Below are 14,419 nucleotides of genomic sequence, written 5' to 3'. Positions count from 1 at the left end.
ATCTCAAATAAACTATTTGCTCATTTCATTTTTAGTATGCAAGGCATAATTAGCAATTACATATATTAAACGGTAAGCTTCAGGTGTAAAGAAATCGAATCTAAGTGGACTTTCTTGCATTTATTGAAATAGACAGTATAGACACGTTGGGGAAAACATGGAGGGCCCTCAAGGAGCTTGCCTCCTAAAAATAATAGTAAGCAAAATAGGTTCTCATCATTCTCATGATGTCTGTATTTTACTTCTCTAGGAGACTTGAGGGTTGGGTACAAGGGAAGAAAGAGTGACAAGAGAAGCAGTAGCTGAAGTAAAAGGGAGACTAGAGAAAAGAGAAGATACACAGGCAAAAGTAGAAGTTCATATAAGAAAACGTGTTTTTCTGACCCATTCTCATCCTTTAAAAAAGTAATATTCAAAAAAAATAAAGTAATGTTCTCTTCTTACCAACTCAAATTCCCAGTAATTTCTCTTCATCTAAAATATATACTAGTCGTTCTTTGGTTTCCATGAAAAGGAAAAACCCACAAGTTGAGCACTTCTCACTTTACATACATGAACTTTCGTGTAGTCTTGTTCTGTTTCCACTATATCCCATCATTAAAAACTATCTCATTGTCTACTAACTTCTAAAACCTGTTTTCTGAAGCAAAACTAAATATTGAAAATAAAATCAGTTATCGATGGATACAACATTGATAATAATTTTATTATTACAGTACTTAGACGCATGCTTGGTACTGATTTAAAAAAAAAAAAAAAAACAGTCCTTTTGTGGTCAGTAGAAATTGTGAAATACCAGTACATTCTTTTGGCTACTGCTAATGAGAGTCTTTATGTGTAACAGAAAAAGCCTGCTCGAAGAAGATACGAATCCTACGGAATGCATTCAGATGATGACGCCAACAGCGATGCATCGAGTGCTTGTTCAGAACGCTCGTATAGCTCTCGAAATGGCAGTATTCCTACCTACATGAGGCAGACGGAAGATGTGGCCGAGGTCCTCAATAGATGTGCCAGTTCCAACTGGTCAGAAAGGAAAGAAGGCCTCCTGGGGCTACAAAACTTGCTAAAAAATCAGAGAACGCTAAGGTGAGTTTATTATCTTAAAATAATTGTCCTGTCACGTTCGCACTTTCAACTTTGTTCCCAGGACACTTTCAAGATATTCGTATGGGAACAGACTTGTTTTAAATTCAGAAGGTGATACCAAAATATTTTCCCAGTCTCCAAGGCCATCTGTATTATCTAAACTAGAAATTTTTATTTAAAAGGAAACTTTGTATTCACAAATACAAGTTAATGAAAAAAGTTATTTTTAAAATTAAAAATAATAAAGTGTACATAAAATTAAAACTGGTTTATTTAAAAAAAAAAGTTGACCAGTGTATTGAAATGCAACAGAACTTAATAAGCCATACTGAGAAAGACAGATACCATATGTTTTCACTCTTATGTGGATCCTGAGAAACTTAACAGAAACCCATGGGGGAGGGGAAGGAAAAAAAAAAAAAAAAAAAAGAGGTTAGAGTGGGAGAGAGCCAAAGCATAAGAGACTCTTAAAAACAGAACAAACTGAGGGTTGATGGGGGGTGGGAGGGAGGGGAGGGTGGGTGATGGGTATTGAGGAGGGCACCTTTTGGGATGAGCACTGGGTGTTGTATGGAAACCAATTTGACAATAAACTTCATAAAAAATAAATAAATAAATAAATAAATAAATAAATAAATAAATAAATAAATAATAAAATAAAAGAAATGCAACAGAACTTTATATTGGTTTTTAGTTTGGTTTGACTTGATTTGGTTTCCTTTCCTAATGGTTTTTACTTCCTTTTTTTCCCCCTAAATTTTTTATTGTCTTTATCTTTGTAATGTTTTAAACTTCTCTGGCCAACCCCTTTAAGAACCTAGCTTCAGGGGCATCTGGGTGGCTCATTCGGTTAAGCGTCCAACTTCGGCTCAGGTCATGATCTCACAGTTTGTGAGTTTGAGCCCCATGTCAGGCTCTGCACTGACAGCTCAGAGCCAGGAGTCTGTTTCAGATTCTGTGTCTCCCTCTCTTTCTGTGCCCCTCCCCCCCTCCCCCGCTTACTCTCTGTCACTCTCCCAAAAATAAAAAGTATACATTTAAAAAAAAAAAAAAAACTAGTTTCAGATAATTCATAAGTTTGAGGGTACTGGAAAATTAGAGGGCTACTTCCTGACTTGATACCTGAAATCAGGGTTAGATTTACTAGTTGTATGTTTACTTTAGGAAGTATTAGAACTATTTGATCTAAAATAGATGTTTATGTACTACCTAATATATTCTAATGTGTGTATATCACACTTCATGAATCATTGCAATAAATCATCATAATATTGTTCCTGGCCCCATCAAGATTAGGTTAATATTAAGTTCAGTATATCATTTTCAGTGGCGAGGGAGTAGGCATAGTTTAGAAAGATTTTAGTCGTCAGGTGGCCAAATTTAAGAAAACATCTTCGCATTTAAAGGGAAAATTCAGGGGCGCCTGGATGGCTTACCTAGTTAAGCGTCTGACTTCGGCTCAGGTCATGATCTCACAGTTTATGGGTTCGAGCCCCACGTTGGGCTCTGTGCTGACAGCTCAGAGCCTGGAGCCTGCTTCCGATTCTGTGTCTCCCTCTCTCTCTGCCCCTCCCATGCTCACACTCTGTGTCTCTCTGTCTCTCAGTAATAAATAAATGTTAAAAAAAAATTTTTTTTTAATAAAAAAAAAATTAAAGGAAAAATTCAGGGGCGCCTGGGTGGCTCATTTGGTCAAGCATCTGGCTCTTGATTGCAGCTCCGGTCATGATCTCACCATTCATGAGATCAAGCCCCATATCACACATGTGCCCTCTCTCCTGCTCACATGCATGCTCTGTCTCTCAAAATAAATAAAAAGTTTTTAAAAAATAAAAATAAAGGATAAAATTTGTGTGTTAGGAATGTCATTTGTACAGTTTCCCCTGTCATGCTACATTAAAGAAATACAACTGTATTTCTTTTAATATAACTTTCAACTTTTAAGATAATGTGGGTTGCAACAGGATTATTGTTGCATTTGATAAATTTGTGTTTATTCCTGATTAGTAAGTCCCACAAACTTTATGATTTTGAGGACTGGTTTTTTTTTAGCCTTTCTTTTTGTAAGAAGCTAATTACAGCTAAGATTACTCCAAAGTTTTGGTTTTTGGTTTTTGGGTTTCATTGTTTTTTTATTAGAGAGGGAGAGAGAGAGAGAGAGAGAAGAAGCAGGGGTGGGGCAGAGGAAGAGGGAAACAGAAGATCTGAAGCGGGCTCTGTGCTGACAGCAGAGAGCCTGGTGGCTCAAACTGGACACCATGAGGTCATGACCTGAGTTGAAGTCAGATGCTTAACCGACTGAGCCACCCAGGTACCCCTAAAGTTCCTTTTAAATGAATTCTTCCTATAGCAAGATATTAATTAGCTATTTTATTATTTTGACAGTCGAGTTGAACTGAAAAGATTATGTGAAATTTTCACAAGAATGTTTGCTGATCCTCACGGCAAGGTATGTTTTAGTATTTAAGATTATTTACTCCTATGGGATGTCATTTGTGTGCTGCAAAAAAAAGGAAAGTGATAGCAAAACACTGTAGGCCGTTTGCATTTTATTATTGCTTCAAAATGGTAATAATCTTTTCAAACACAATTGAAATTGTTTGATGTCATACATAATTTAGAAATTGTTCACTGGCAACCTTTTAAGCTTCTCCAAAGAGGAACTGTTTTAAGACTATATAAATTGAGGGACATCAGTAACAAGCACAACTCACAGAATTAGTCAAACTGAATGTTTTTGTATTACTAGAAACTTTTTACTGTTTATAAAAAAAAGAAATTGGGGTAAGTCAAAAAGAGATGTTTCTGTGAGCTTCTTATTGTTTTCTTCTTTTGCAAGGTTAACGTGAATATATTCTTAAAAGAGCAATTGTGTAGAAAAGAATTGCCATTAAATAACACAAAAGCACAAAATACAGTGTTGGCCACGGTTTCGTAGGAACAGTCAAAAAAGCATTTTATTTATTGAAGTAGTCCATAAAAATTTTCAGAACATTGTTTAATTTTTAATGTTGATTAAAACATACTTAATTTTAGGGGTGCCTGTCTGGCTCAGTCAGAGGAACATGTGACTCCTGATCTCGGGGTCGTGAGTTCAAGCCCCGTATTGGGTGTGGAGATTGCTAAAAAAAAAAAAGTTTTTAAACATACTTAATTTTAAATACTGAGGCATAATCTGCATGTGTATTGTGAAATTGTGGTTTACGTTGCAGGATAGTACTGTTATAAAATGTATTTGTTTATTCTGTTTTCAGTAATGTGTCTGACAGTGGTGAAACTTTAAGTATCTTTTTTTAGGTTACCAGTTGTCTACCTGAGAATTTCTAACCTAAGTGAGAGGGAGATGTGGAAGGGAAATTATAAGAAAAATATTAATGAATTTTGCTTTTTTTTTTTTTTTTTTTTTTACTGTCTTCACGTTATTGTTGCGCATATCATTGTCATTTTTTTTCTATTTTCAAGATTTTCATTACTTGGAACGCTAAAGATAATGAAATCCCATTTTATACATAATAAAATCCAGCTGAAGGTGATAAATTGCTTCTACTTTAAAACAATTTTCAAAGATTATCCTCTATCGGAAGATATATTTATCTTATCCAAGAATACAAGATTCCATTAAAAACAAAGATTAAAAAAACAGTTGGCAAGCAGTTTGTTTTAAAGTTTACAACTTTCAGGGGCACCAGGCTGGCTCAACTGACAGAGCATGTGACTCTTGGAATCAGGGCCTCATATGAGTTCAAGCCTCACATTGGGTGTAGAGATTATAAATAAGCAAGTATGTACGTACATACATACATACGTACATACAGTTTATAATTTTCAAGCTGGGCATGTAGATAACTGTACCATTGTACACTTATATTCCTACCACTAATCACAGCTGTAGGACTCCCTGTAATGCAAAAGTTCTGTAAATCCTGAACAAATTGGTTGTTGAAATATTTTCTTGGCCATATAAACCAAAGGACAAGACAGTTGTGATCTGGATGGACCTGTTTTATAAATAATATTTTAATAATTATCTATACAGCCTTTAAAAACAGAATTTTAAAACATCTTCATTAAGTGGTAAAATTCTTGTCTACTGGAAGGTATAGGACCAGGGCTGGATTATTTCTCAAAGTCACAATTTTTTATTTTTCGTTAGGGCAATAATACAATTTAGTTGGATGCTAGGATTTATACAGTGATAAAGAGAACTGCTTTTTAAAAGAGGCTGTTAGAGATCAATAGGGAAATTGAGTTTGATGTTGGTAAAGGACCTGAACCGAGCACGTATGTTTGGCTTTCCTTAGCAGACTCGGAGAACCAGCTACAGTCCTCCCTAGAGTTGTGAGAAAGATGACTTTTTGGGTTTTCTTCATCAGGTTTTATAACAGTATATAATTCTTACCCATCTGGTGTGTTTGATTAGGTTTGTTTTAGTTCAGCAAAGACTGATGGGAGGATTTTTATTCATTTGTTTCTGTTTGACTTTTGTTCGGTGATTGTCAGAGGCCCTGCCAGTAATGGAATTCGTTGAGAATAGACTGGATGGGGCTCCTGGGTGGCTCAGTTGGTTGAGCATCCAACTCTTGATTTCAGCTCACGTCATGATCTGTGGTCTTGGGATCAAGCCCCACATCAGGCTGCACACTGCCCTGGGCACGGAGTCCTCTTGGCACTCTCTCTCCTTTCTCTCTGCTCCTCCCCTGCTCACATTGCCTCTCAATTAAAAAAAAAAAAAAAGAATACACTGGATATGTCACCATACTGTGCTGAGTTTAAAATGTCAGGGTTTGATTTGAGCTTTTGCATCATATCCTGATATTATTAAAATAGCAGATTTCTCCCTCCCCATCTTCCAAAGTACCATCAGCCCCGTCTTCAGGATCAGGCAATGGTTGTGGCTTTTCTTTCCAAATACAGCGTTCTTTTGGTTTTGTTTTCGTTTTGTTTTTTTAGAGAGAAAGCATGAGCTGGGAAGAGGGGCGGAGGGAGGGGAGCAGGGGAGACAGTGAGAGAGAGCAAGAGCGAGAGCAAGAAAGTCTTAAGCAGGCTTCATGTTCAGCTTGGAGCCTAATGTGGGGCTCAGTCTCACGACCGTGTGATCATGACCTGAGCTCAAATCAAGAGTCAGCCGCTAAACCGACTGAGCTACCCACTCAAGTGCCCCGTTCCAAATACAGTTTTGTTCTTTATCAGTTGACCATTTTTTGCTCTGTAAAGGGCAAGATGGTAAATATTTGCATCCATATTGATCTCTGTCACCACTGCTCAACTCAGACATTATATAGCACAAAGGAATCTTTAGACAGTATGTAAGCAAATGAATGTGGCTGGGTTGCAACAAAACTTTATGAACCTTGAAATTTTAATTTTCATGTGTCACAAAACTGCCTTTTTATGTAATACAAAAGGCCTACTTTTTTTTAAGTTATTTATTTTAAGAGAAGAGAGAGGGAGTGCACAAGTGAGCAGGGAGGGGCAGAGAGAGGGAAAGAGAATCCCAAGCAGGCTCCACCCTGTCAGCACAGAGCTCAATGCAAGGCTCAGTCCCATGAACCGTGAGATCATGACCTGAGCCAAAACCAAGAGTCAGACGCTTAACCGGCTGAGTCACCCAGCCACCCCACGAAATTGCCTTAAAAAAAAAAAAGTTTTTTTAACCATTTAAAATTGTAAAAACCATTGTGCAAACCATAGTTTGCTGATCCCTGTTTTTTATGCTTAATTCTTAAGTTATTGACACTGTAATAGAAACATAGGTTCAAGAACCTATCTGCTCGTGGAGCTCGTGGCACCTGGTTGGAGGTTAGGATTCTTGAAGGGAAACACTGTACTGGCCCCTGAGTGAAATCAGCTATGTGTATTCCTGCCATTCTCCACTACTGATCTGTGGTTTTTGTCTAGTGCTCAGTGCTATGTAGGAATCCTCCTCTTTGTCTTCTGTTCTCCATGGAGACCATGTCAAACAGTTTCTCTCCTCAGAACTGCAGCCCGTTCACCTCCCAACCTATCTTATGCCCTAAGCACGTGTCCTGGCTTCCTAGCTTACCCAGAAAACGGAAGCCATCAAGCAGAAACTCCATTTCCTGCCTCCAGACCAGCCACTGTAACTACACATAAACTCATGCTTTCTGCCTCTCCTCCGGTTGAAATAGAAGGAGGTGTCACCTTAGAGCTGTCGTTAGCCACATTAATAAGTATTCTATTTTTCGCTGAGATGGTCTTATCCTCTCGGCTTCCGGGGACTTCTCATAAATTCCAGTTTGCTGGTTGACATTCCTTTTTGCCTTTCAACTTTGCTGTCAGTTATTCACTGTGTCTTTTCTGTCGTTCTGAGGAGCATGATGTGCCTGTTGTGATGTGCCTGTTGTGTCCTAGCCGGTCTCTCTCGTACCGCTCGTCTTACGGCACCTCTCTCTGCTCGTTCTGCTGAGCATAGGTGTTGCTTCGATTCTTGCCCTAGGCTCTTGTCTTTAATTCTGTACCTTCTCTGAAGCTTACGTTACCACTGGCGGGAACCTGGTGACTCACAGATGTGCACTTCCAGCCCATATTTTCTCTTGCACGTAGTCTCCTGCCTCGTGGCCATCTTCAGCCTCAGAACTCCTGCGTTGCTTTATCTCGTCTCGTGAAATCACCGTTCCCTCATTGCTCCAGGGAAGGATTTGGGCATCACTCTGGCAACTCCACTTACTCCTCATTCAGCCTTCTGAACCTCTCTCTGTTCTCACTGCTGACTCGGGGCAGAGCAGTCTGTTGCCTGTGGCACCTGCTCCACACCGCGTCCTTTGCACAGGAGACAGATCTTTTCTACCAGCTTAAAACCCTGCGGTGACTGCTCGCTGTCCCCAAGAAAACGCCCAAACAGAGCCTATCGTTTTGCTGGTCGTCCCTTCCTCGCTCTCACCCCAGCCTGGACTACGTCCATGTCCCCAGAGGAGCCATGCACTTTTTTTCATAGCCTTGAAAAATGCCATCAGGGACATTTCTCTGTGTTCCTGAAACCTGGGTTAGCTCTCCACTCTGAACTGGAATCTCTTATCCATAACCTCAACTGTCCTGAAAGCTCACAGGGCAGAAACTCTCTGAAGACTTGCCCCCAGAATGGGCCGCAGTGTTCGGGAGACATCTCATTCCATGAGCTTGGTTAGGTGGATTTTCCCATGTCTTTTTAGGTGGAAATCAACACTTCAGTGCTGTGTTCACACCTTCTGGGTATTACCCAGCTGCCATGGTAAACGAGAGTTGTTCTCACGCCCAACACGATCCAGACTACCTGCTGTCCTCAGCAGAAACAAGATACTTAGAGAAACAGTTTGTGGGCAGCCCGGTCCACTTTCATATAGGATCTCCTTCTCCAGCCCCCAGAATGCTCCCCTCTTACATATTTCACGGTAAACACCCGAGTCCAACTAAAGTATCAGGTGAGCTCTGGTAAATGAGGCAGACACCCCAGAAAAGAAGGGCCAGAAAAGAGCACTCTCTGAATCCCGTGGAGGTAGACGCTGGGCAGGATTGGCAAATAGAGTTTGCAGGCTGAAGTTAGTTGATATGCCTGTAACTTGCTACGCTTTTTTTTTTTTTTTTTTTTACTTCAGATACCTAGAGTTGGGAATAAGTGATGATGTATGTATGACAGTAATTTAGAACAGAAGCTACAAATGTCTGATTTATTTTTTTTAATTTTTTTTTAACGTTTTATTTATTTTTGAGACAGAGAGAGATAGAGCATGAATGGGGGAGGGTCAGAGAGAGAGGGAGACACAGAATCCGAAACAGGCTCCAGGCTCTGAGCTGTCAACACAGAGCCCGACGCGGGGCTCGAACTCACGGACCGTGAGATCATGACCTGAGCCGAAGTCGGACGCTTAACCGACTGAGCCACCCAGGTGCCCCTACAAATGTCTGATTTAAAGCCTGTTGATATTTTTCCAGAGACAGAGAGAGCAACACGGTGATAAGTGTGGATGGCAGAGCTAGATCCTTAGGTGCAGATGTGCCTCAGCACTTACTGGCAGTCTGTGCCTTAGTTTCCTAACCTGTAAAATCAAGTTTTAATAGTAATGAATAGCTAATAATCAGTAGTACCTCGTAAGATTGTGAGGATATTTAAATGAGTTAATATATGTAAAGCCTTTAGAAAGCCAAGCACTCATGTAAGTTTTTCAAGACTAAATAAGTTTGAAAATTAAGGAGATCAGGGAAGATTTTTATTTGGACTGCTCTAGACTCATTTTTTCCCCTCAAACGTAAGGAGCGTCAGATGCTAGAAGTTATCTTACGTGTTCTGACATTTGTCTCTGAAGAGACTATTGGAAAAGAGCCGCCTTCACCAAGGTGCGTGCTGTGAGTTGGCATTTTATGGTCCGTCTAGTCCTACCTCTTGAGGTCCTATCTTTGAGTCTCGAATAGCTAGGGTAGGAGTTTAATCTGTGGCTACTAAAATGGACACACTTGAGTGCCCAGGTCACATCTGGTCTCTTAAAGAGTGTGCTAGGCAGCAGAGGTGTCCTAGGATCAGGACACCATAACAGACATCTTACCTGGGCAAGATTTAAAGTTGTGGCATAAATGGTTCCTTTTTATTTCCAGACAGCTGTGGTTGTTTTAAACCTTCACAGAAGTCACTTATGAACATACTGCTTCTGAAGAGGAAAAGAGAAACTCTAGATGCTGTGCTTTGGACATAAATGCTGGCACTCTTCAGAAACGGGGGGCGGGTGGCTGTTAGTCTTAGATTCTTTCTAGAAGTTGAGCCTCAAGGATATTAGGGTCTGGAAAAGAAGTTGGTTTTCTGGTTTTTGGTTTTAAATTTCTTTTGCAAGGAGGTGAGGGAGAAACACAGGAAAAATCACATACTCTTCTCTCATACTATTCATTTAACTCTTGTTTTAAAAACTACTTTGAGTTTATCACAAAACTTTGAAAAACATTTGTCACTTTTATTTTCTAAGTGTTTTTCTTCCATACAGGAACTTTGCATTGATGGCGACTAATTTGTGTGTTTTTCTTTTTTTTCTTTTTTTCTTTTTGCATGCTGTCCCCTGTGTTGGAACTCTCAATAGAGAGTAAGTTGGTTCAATATTTGTTGGAAACCTAACTTTACTGCATGACTGTGAAATTAACCCTTTTTCTCTATTTTCTCTCCCGAAGAGTTCATGCAGTGTTGGACCCTTTGCAATCCACGAAATGCTATTTGCAGTTATGCAAACTGTCATTCTGTTTGGAGATGTGCTTCTTAATCTACTAATTGATCTAATTTGATGATGTTCTTCTGTTCTGTATTTGATGACTGGCACACCTAAGACATAAGTGAGATTAAGAAAAGACCACCTCAACTGTAATAGCTCCAGTGGTCTAGTCGTTTTCTAGTAAATTACAGGTGTGAGATACGTGGAATTACAAATCGATTCCACTGAAGGTTGGTTCCATTGAATTATTTAAAAAAGTAATTCCCAAATTTTGCAATTACTAAAAAAATTAGTCCCAATCTCCCCATATATACTTTCTAATATTCTATAAATGTCATTCCATAAAAGCAAACAAAACAGTTTATGGTGCAGTGGGTCTCAAATTTCTTTTCTGAAATCAAATTTTTAACCCTAATATTAGCATATCTACTTTCCATTTTCTTCTTTAATTTTAGATAAGGTCATGGGAGGATATCAACATCTGGCAATGAACTCTTTGTGATAAGGCAGCCACATAAGAAATTTTATGTGACATTCCCAATATATATTTTAGATAGATCGATAGATCGATAGATAGATACAGGCGTGTATGTTGTCACTTAGTAAGTACCACTGATAGGATGTATTTTGAAAAACAATAGTAGAATTCTCTGTGTGGAGTACTGTAGATAACATGTCTACTTTTTTGTGCATCTGTACTCTATCAAAAGAAATTTCTACCCAGGAGACTCAGAGAAGTCTTCTTGAAGAAAATAGCAGTTCAGATCTTGTCAGGAACATAAACTTCGGCTATGGCAGCATGAGATGGTAGGGCCTCCTGGGAAGGACTGCCCTGAGTCCCGAGAAGTGGGAGATGTCAGGAAGTGTGTAGAAGAGAGAAAGAGGTTAACCTGGGCCGGGGTGAAGGGAAGATCCTGTGCATCTTCCCTTGCCAATGAGAACAAAGGGCTGGCTACCAATTACAGGGTAAATTTCCACTTAATAGAAGATCCTTATCCTTTAAGGAACTTTTCCTACACGTTAATTGAGCAACGTTTTACTCAGTCCTCAGCCTCTGGTAAACTGTGAGCTTGGTTCTAATTGGTAATGCACAACTATACAAAGACAGAGGCTTCATTCTCGAGTGTTCTATGTTTCAAATGGGAAGATAATATAAATACAGAAAAAGCTAAATAGCACCATAGAGCTAGTCCCACAACAGCTTCCGAGAAGGAAAGATCAGTGGCTATATCCTCAAGTGGTCTGAGAAGCTCTTTGGCTGGGACGTGAGTGGTAAACTTTGTAGCGAGTCACATGCTGTGTATAAATAGAGGAAGTATGGTAGGAAATCAGGAGTGTGGTGAGATGTGCTCAGGAACAGTAGACCGTGTGTTGCCAGATAGTCTGAGATCAGTTTGGAGACTTAGAACCTTGTCTAAGCATTTGAGATGTTATTCTGCACACCGTTGTGTAGACAGTGGAGGGTTTTTTTTCTCTCAGAATGGTACCCGTCTGCAGGTGAGAAAGCAGGCACGCGTTGGCCTGCTGCCTGTCCTGTAGATAAAGTTGGTTGGAGCACAGCTGTGCACGCTCATGTGCATACTGTCTGCAGCTGTGCTGCAGTGGCAGAGTCGAGTAGTTGTGACAGACACCATATGGCCTACAAAGCCTAGAACGTGTACTCACCTGGCTTGTTCTAGAAATCCAGACCTGAGGTAGAAAGGCGTGGTGCCTAAAGTGATAGTGTGACGGACAGATTTGGAGAAGGCCTCAAGAGAACTGTTCTAGAGGTCATGGGGCCTAGTAGGCTAGATCAGAGAGGGTCTGTTAAGGTCACACTTTTGATGAAAAGAGAATCAGGAAGAAGACTAGCTCTTCGTCGCCACACATTTAGGATGGAGAAGCACAATGCCTGGCAACTAGAAGAAGACTAGCTCTTAATCACCACACATTTAGGATGGAGAAGCACAATGCCTGGCAACTAGAATGAAAGAAAGACGGGAAATAATGAGAGGAAAGCAGTGGAAGCTCCAGAATGGCCAAGCATACTAAGCTAGTGAAAGAGCTACTGCATTTCACGGTGAGAAGATGATTGGTGGGAGGGAAACTGAAGGGGAAATTCGTGAGACATTGTCTTCTGCAGCTGTAAGCAAGGGATTTAGATTGAGAATAAAAGAGTAAAGATAGTAGAGGGGAGAGAACAAGAATCCAGAATAGAAAGATTAGTCTTAAAGAGGAATAAAATTGGTTCTCCCTTGTAGAAACGATTATTAGAAGGGTGGCTGTAGAGGAAATCAAAGGGGGTGAGGGGATGTCTGGAGAATTTTATGTCGAATGACAGTAAAGTGAATGAGGTAAGTTATCTCATAATAGAGTGGATGGAACACAGTGGGAAACCTAGCGACTTAGCTCTGAGTCCCGATCCAACCATTCACTATGGAAGCCTTGGGCAAGTCATGTAATTTTCTGGTTCTCAGTTTCCTGAGAACCAGATAAAACGAGAGTTGACTTAGGCATTCTAATGTTAGCTTTGCTGTAGTGAAAGCTTAAAGTTGGAATCTTCAGGAAAAGAGGCAGGAGTTGAAGCAAGATTAAAAGCGAATCAAAGAATTAGAGTGCTGTGCCTGGCAAAGCAGGTTTAAGGGGATGGACGGGAAGCCCCAATGTGTAGTGTCTGCTGTAACTTCTGAGGTGTGCATACTCCCACCATGGCCGATTTCAGGCTACCAGCCAGCTTACAAAATTCCTGTACACTGAGCAGTCAGCTTTCTAGGCGAGTACCCGCTGACTCCAGCACAGCACTGGACTGTTTTGCCAGGTACCAGTAAGAGTGAGTACTAAGTTCGATACATGCATTTGCTCTAGAGTGGGTTTAGTGGGGTTCCTCAACTTTATGCCAGACTCTGAGGAGACAGCCAGCAGCTACTCGAGTCAGTGGGCCAAGTTTTATATCTAAGAGAAGCCAGGTTTTGGGGGAAGTGGGGTGGAAGTTAATGATTTTGCACCGTAAGCAAAAGCAGTGTTGAAGAGATACGGCCTGGGGATCGGACGGTATTAGAAAATTTTAAGTAGTCATAGTTCCTGCTTTTATAATTAGAGTACATTTGAGCACAGAGCTAAGGTGTATTTTTTTCTAACTCGGGGTCAAATATGAAACCTTAGTTCTAATTCTGGTCAGGAAAATCCTTCATTTTCTAACATAAGAGAAAAAATGGGAGTTCGTGTATAACTGAATAACGAGAAGTCAATAATAAGATATATATTGAGCAAGACTCCTTAATTCCCAAATTAGCAAAGTTTTGAGATTATTAACTTTTTTAAACTATAGTTTTTATGGTCTGTTGTGATTATAAGTTGTCTCATAATATAATGCCTGACGTTGTCCTAAGAGTTTTTTTCTTTACCTGGAAATAAATTCTCCACTCTGGTGAATTTCTTGTAGAGATATACCTTAGTGTCAGTCATTTTTCATAAGTATTTTAATGAGATGCATTACTTAAGAATATTAGCATTCCTTTCCTTAATTTTTTTTTATCTTATAAAGTTTTTTAAACTAGTAGATAAATACTGGAACCAAGTACAAAACCCATCAAAAGAAATGGAGACTAATAGCCATCTAGGATTTTTTTAGAAATCACTAAAATGAAGATGTAGAGTTGTGTCCTGAATTTATTTTATTTTAGGTACAGTTCTACTTATTCCAGATCAGTTAAAATTATGTTTGGGGAGGTTTTAATAAATAATAGATCTCATACCAAAAAAATGATGACAACTGACCTATTGAGAAATGTAGGAGTCTCCAATTAGCCCAATATGTCAGGATGTTCTTATATTTTAAGGTAGCTGTCAGCATAGTCCCCCTCTGATTAACTCAGTGCCACTCCTTCAAAGAGCTGAGTCCTGATGAGGCTATCAGTAGGTAGTTCCTTGCCCGAAATTTCAGATTACCATGGATTTCGGTTGAACCAGATTAAGCTATGGCATCATTGACATCATTAGGTGTGCCAGCCATTGTGGCCAAAGTTTCTTTACCAAGTGATGCTGCATGGAATAGCTAATTGTTGAACTTCGGCAGAAGTTGGATAACATTTCAAACGTACTCTTGTATCACAGAGTCCAATGAAAAGCAAGAGAGATTGTTTTTCCGCTTGGCTGCCAATCGCTGT

The 14,419-nt window shown here is 39.7% G+C and overlaps 1 protein-coding gene across 50 annotated transcripts in view; it reads left to right on the top strand.

Moving 5' to 3' along the window:
• CLASP2 (cytoplasmic linker associated protein 2) overlaps positions 1-14,419 on the top strand; it is a 180,418-nt gene that overhangs the window by 122,552 nt on the left and 43,447 nt on the right. For all 50 annotated transcript variants that reach the window (XM_078432528.2, XM_060638093.3, XM_060638088.3 and 47 more), the window contains 2 exons: positions 845-1,089; positions 3,475-3,538. In XM_078432528.2, the coding sequence (XP_078288654.1) occupies positions 845-1,089; positions 3,475-3,538 (309 nt within the window). The remainder of the gene's footprint in view (positions 1-844; positions 1,090-3,474; positions 3,539-14,419) is intronic.

The sequence above is a fragment of the Panthera onca genome, chromosome C2 (genome assembly GCF_046562875.1).
Source record: "Panthera onca isolate mPanOnc1 chromosome C2, mPanOnc1 haplotype 2, whole genome shotgun sequence".
In the NCBI taxonomy this organism is placed as follows: domain Eukaryota; kingdom Metazoa; phylum Chordata; class Mammalia; order Carnivora; family Felidae; genus Panthera; species Panthera onca.
This window is presented reverse-complemented; position numbering and strand designations above follow the sequence as displayed.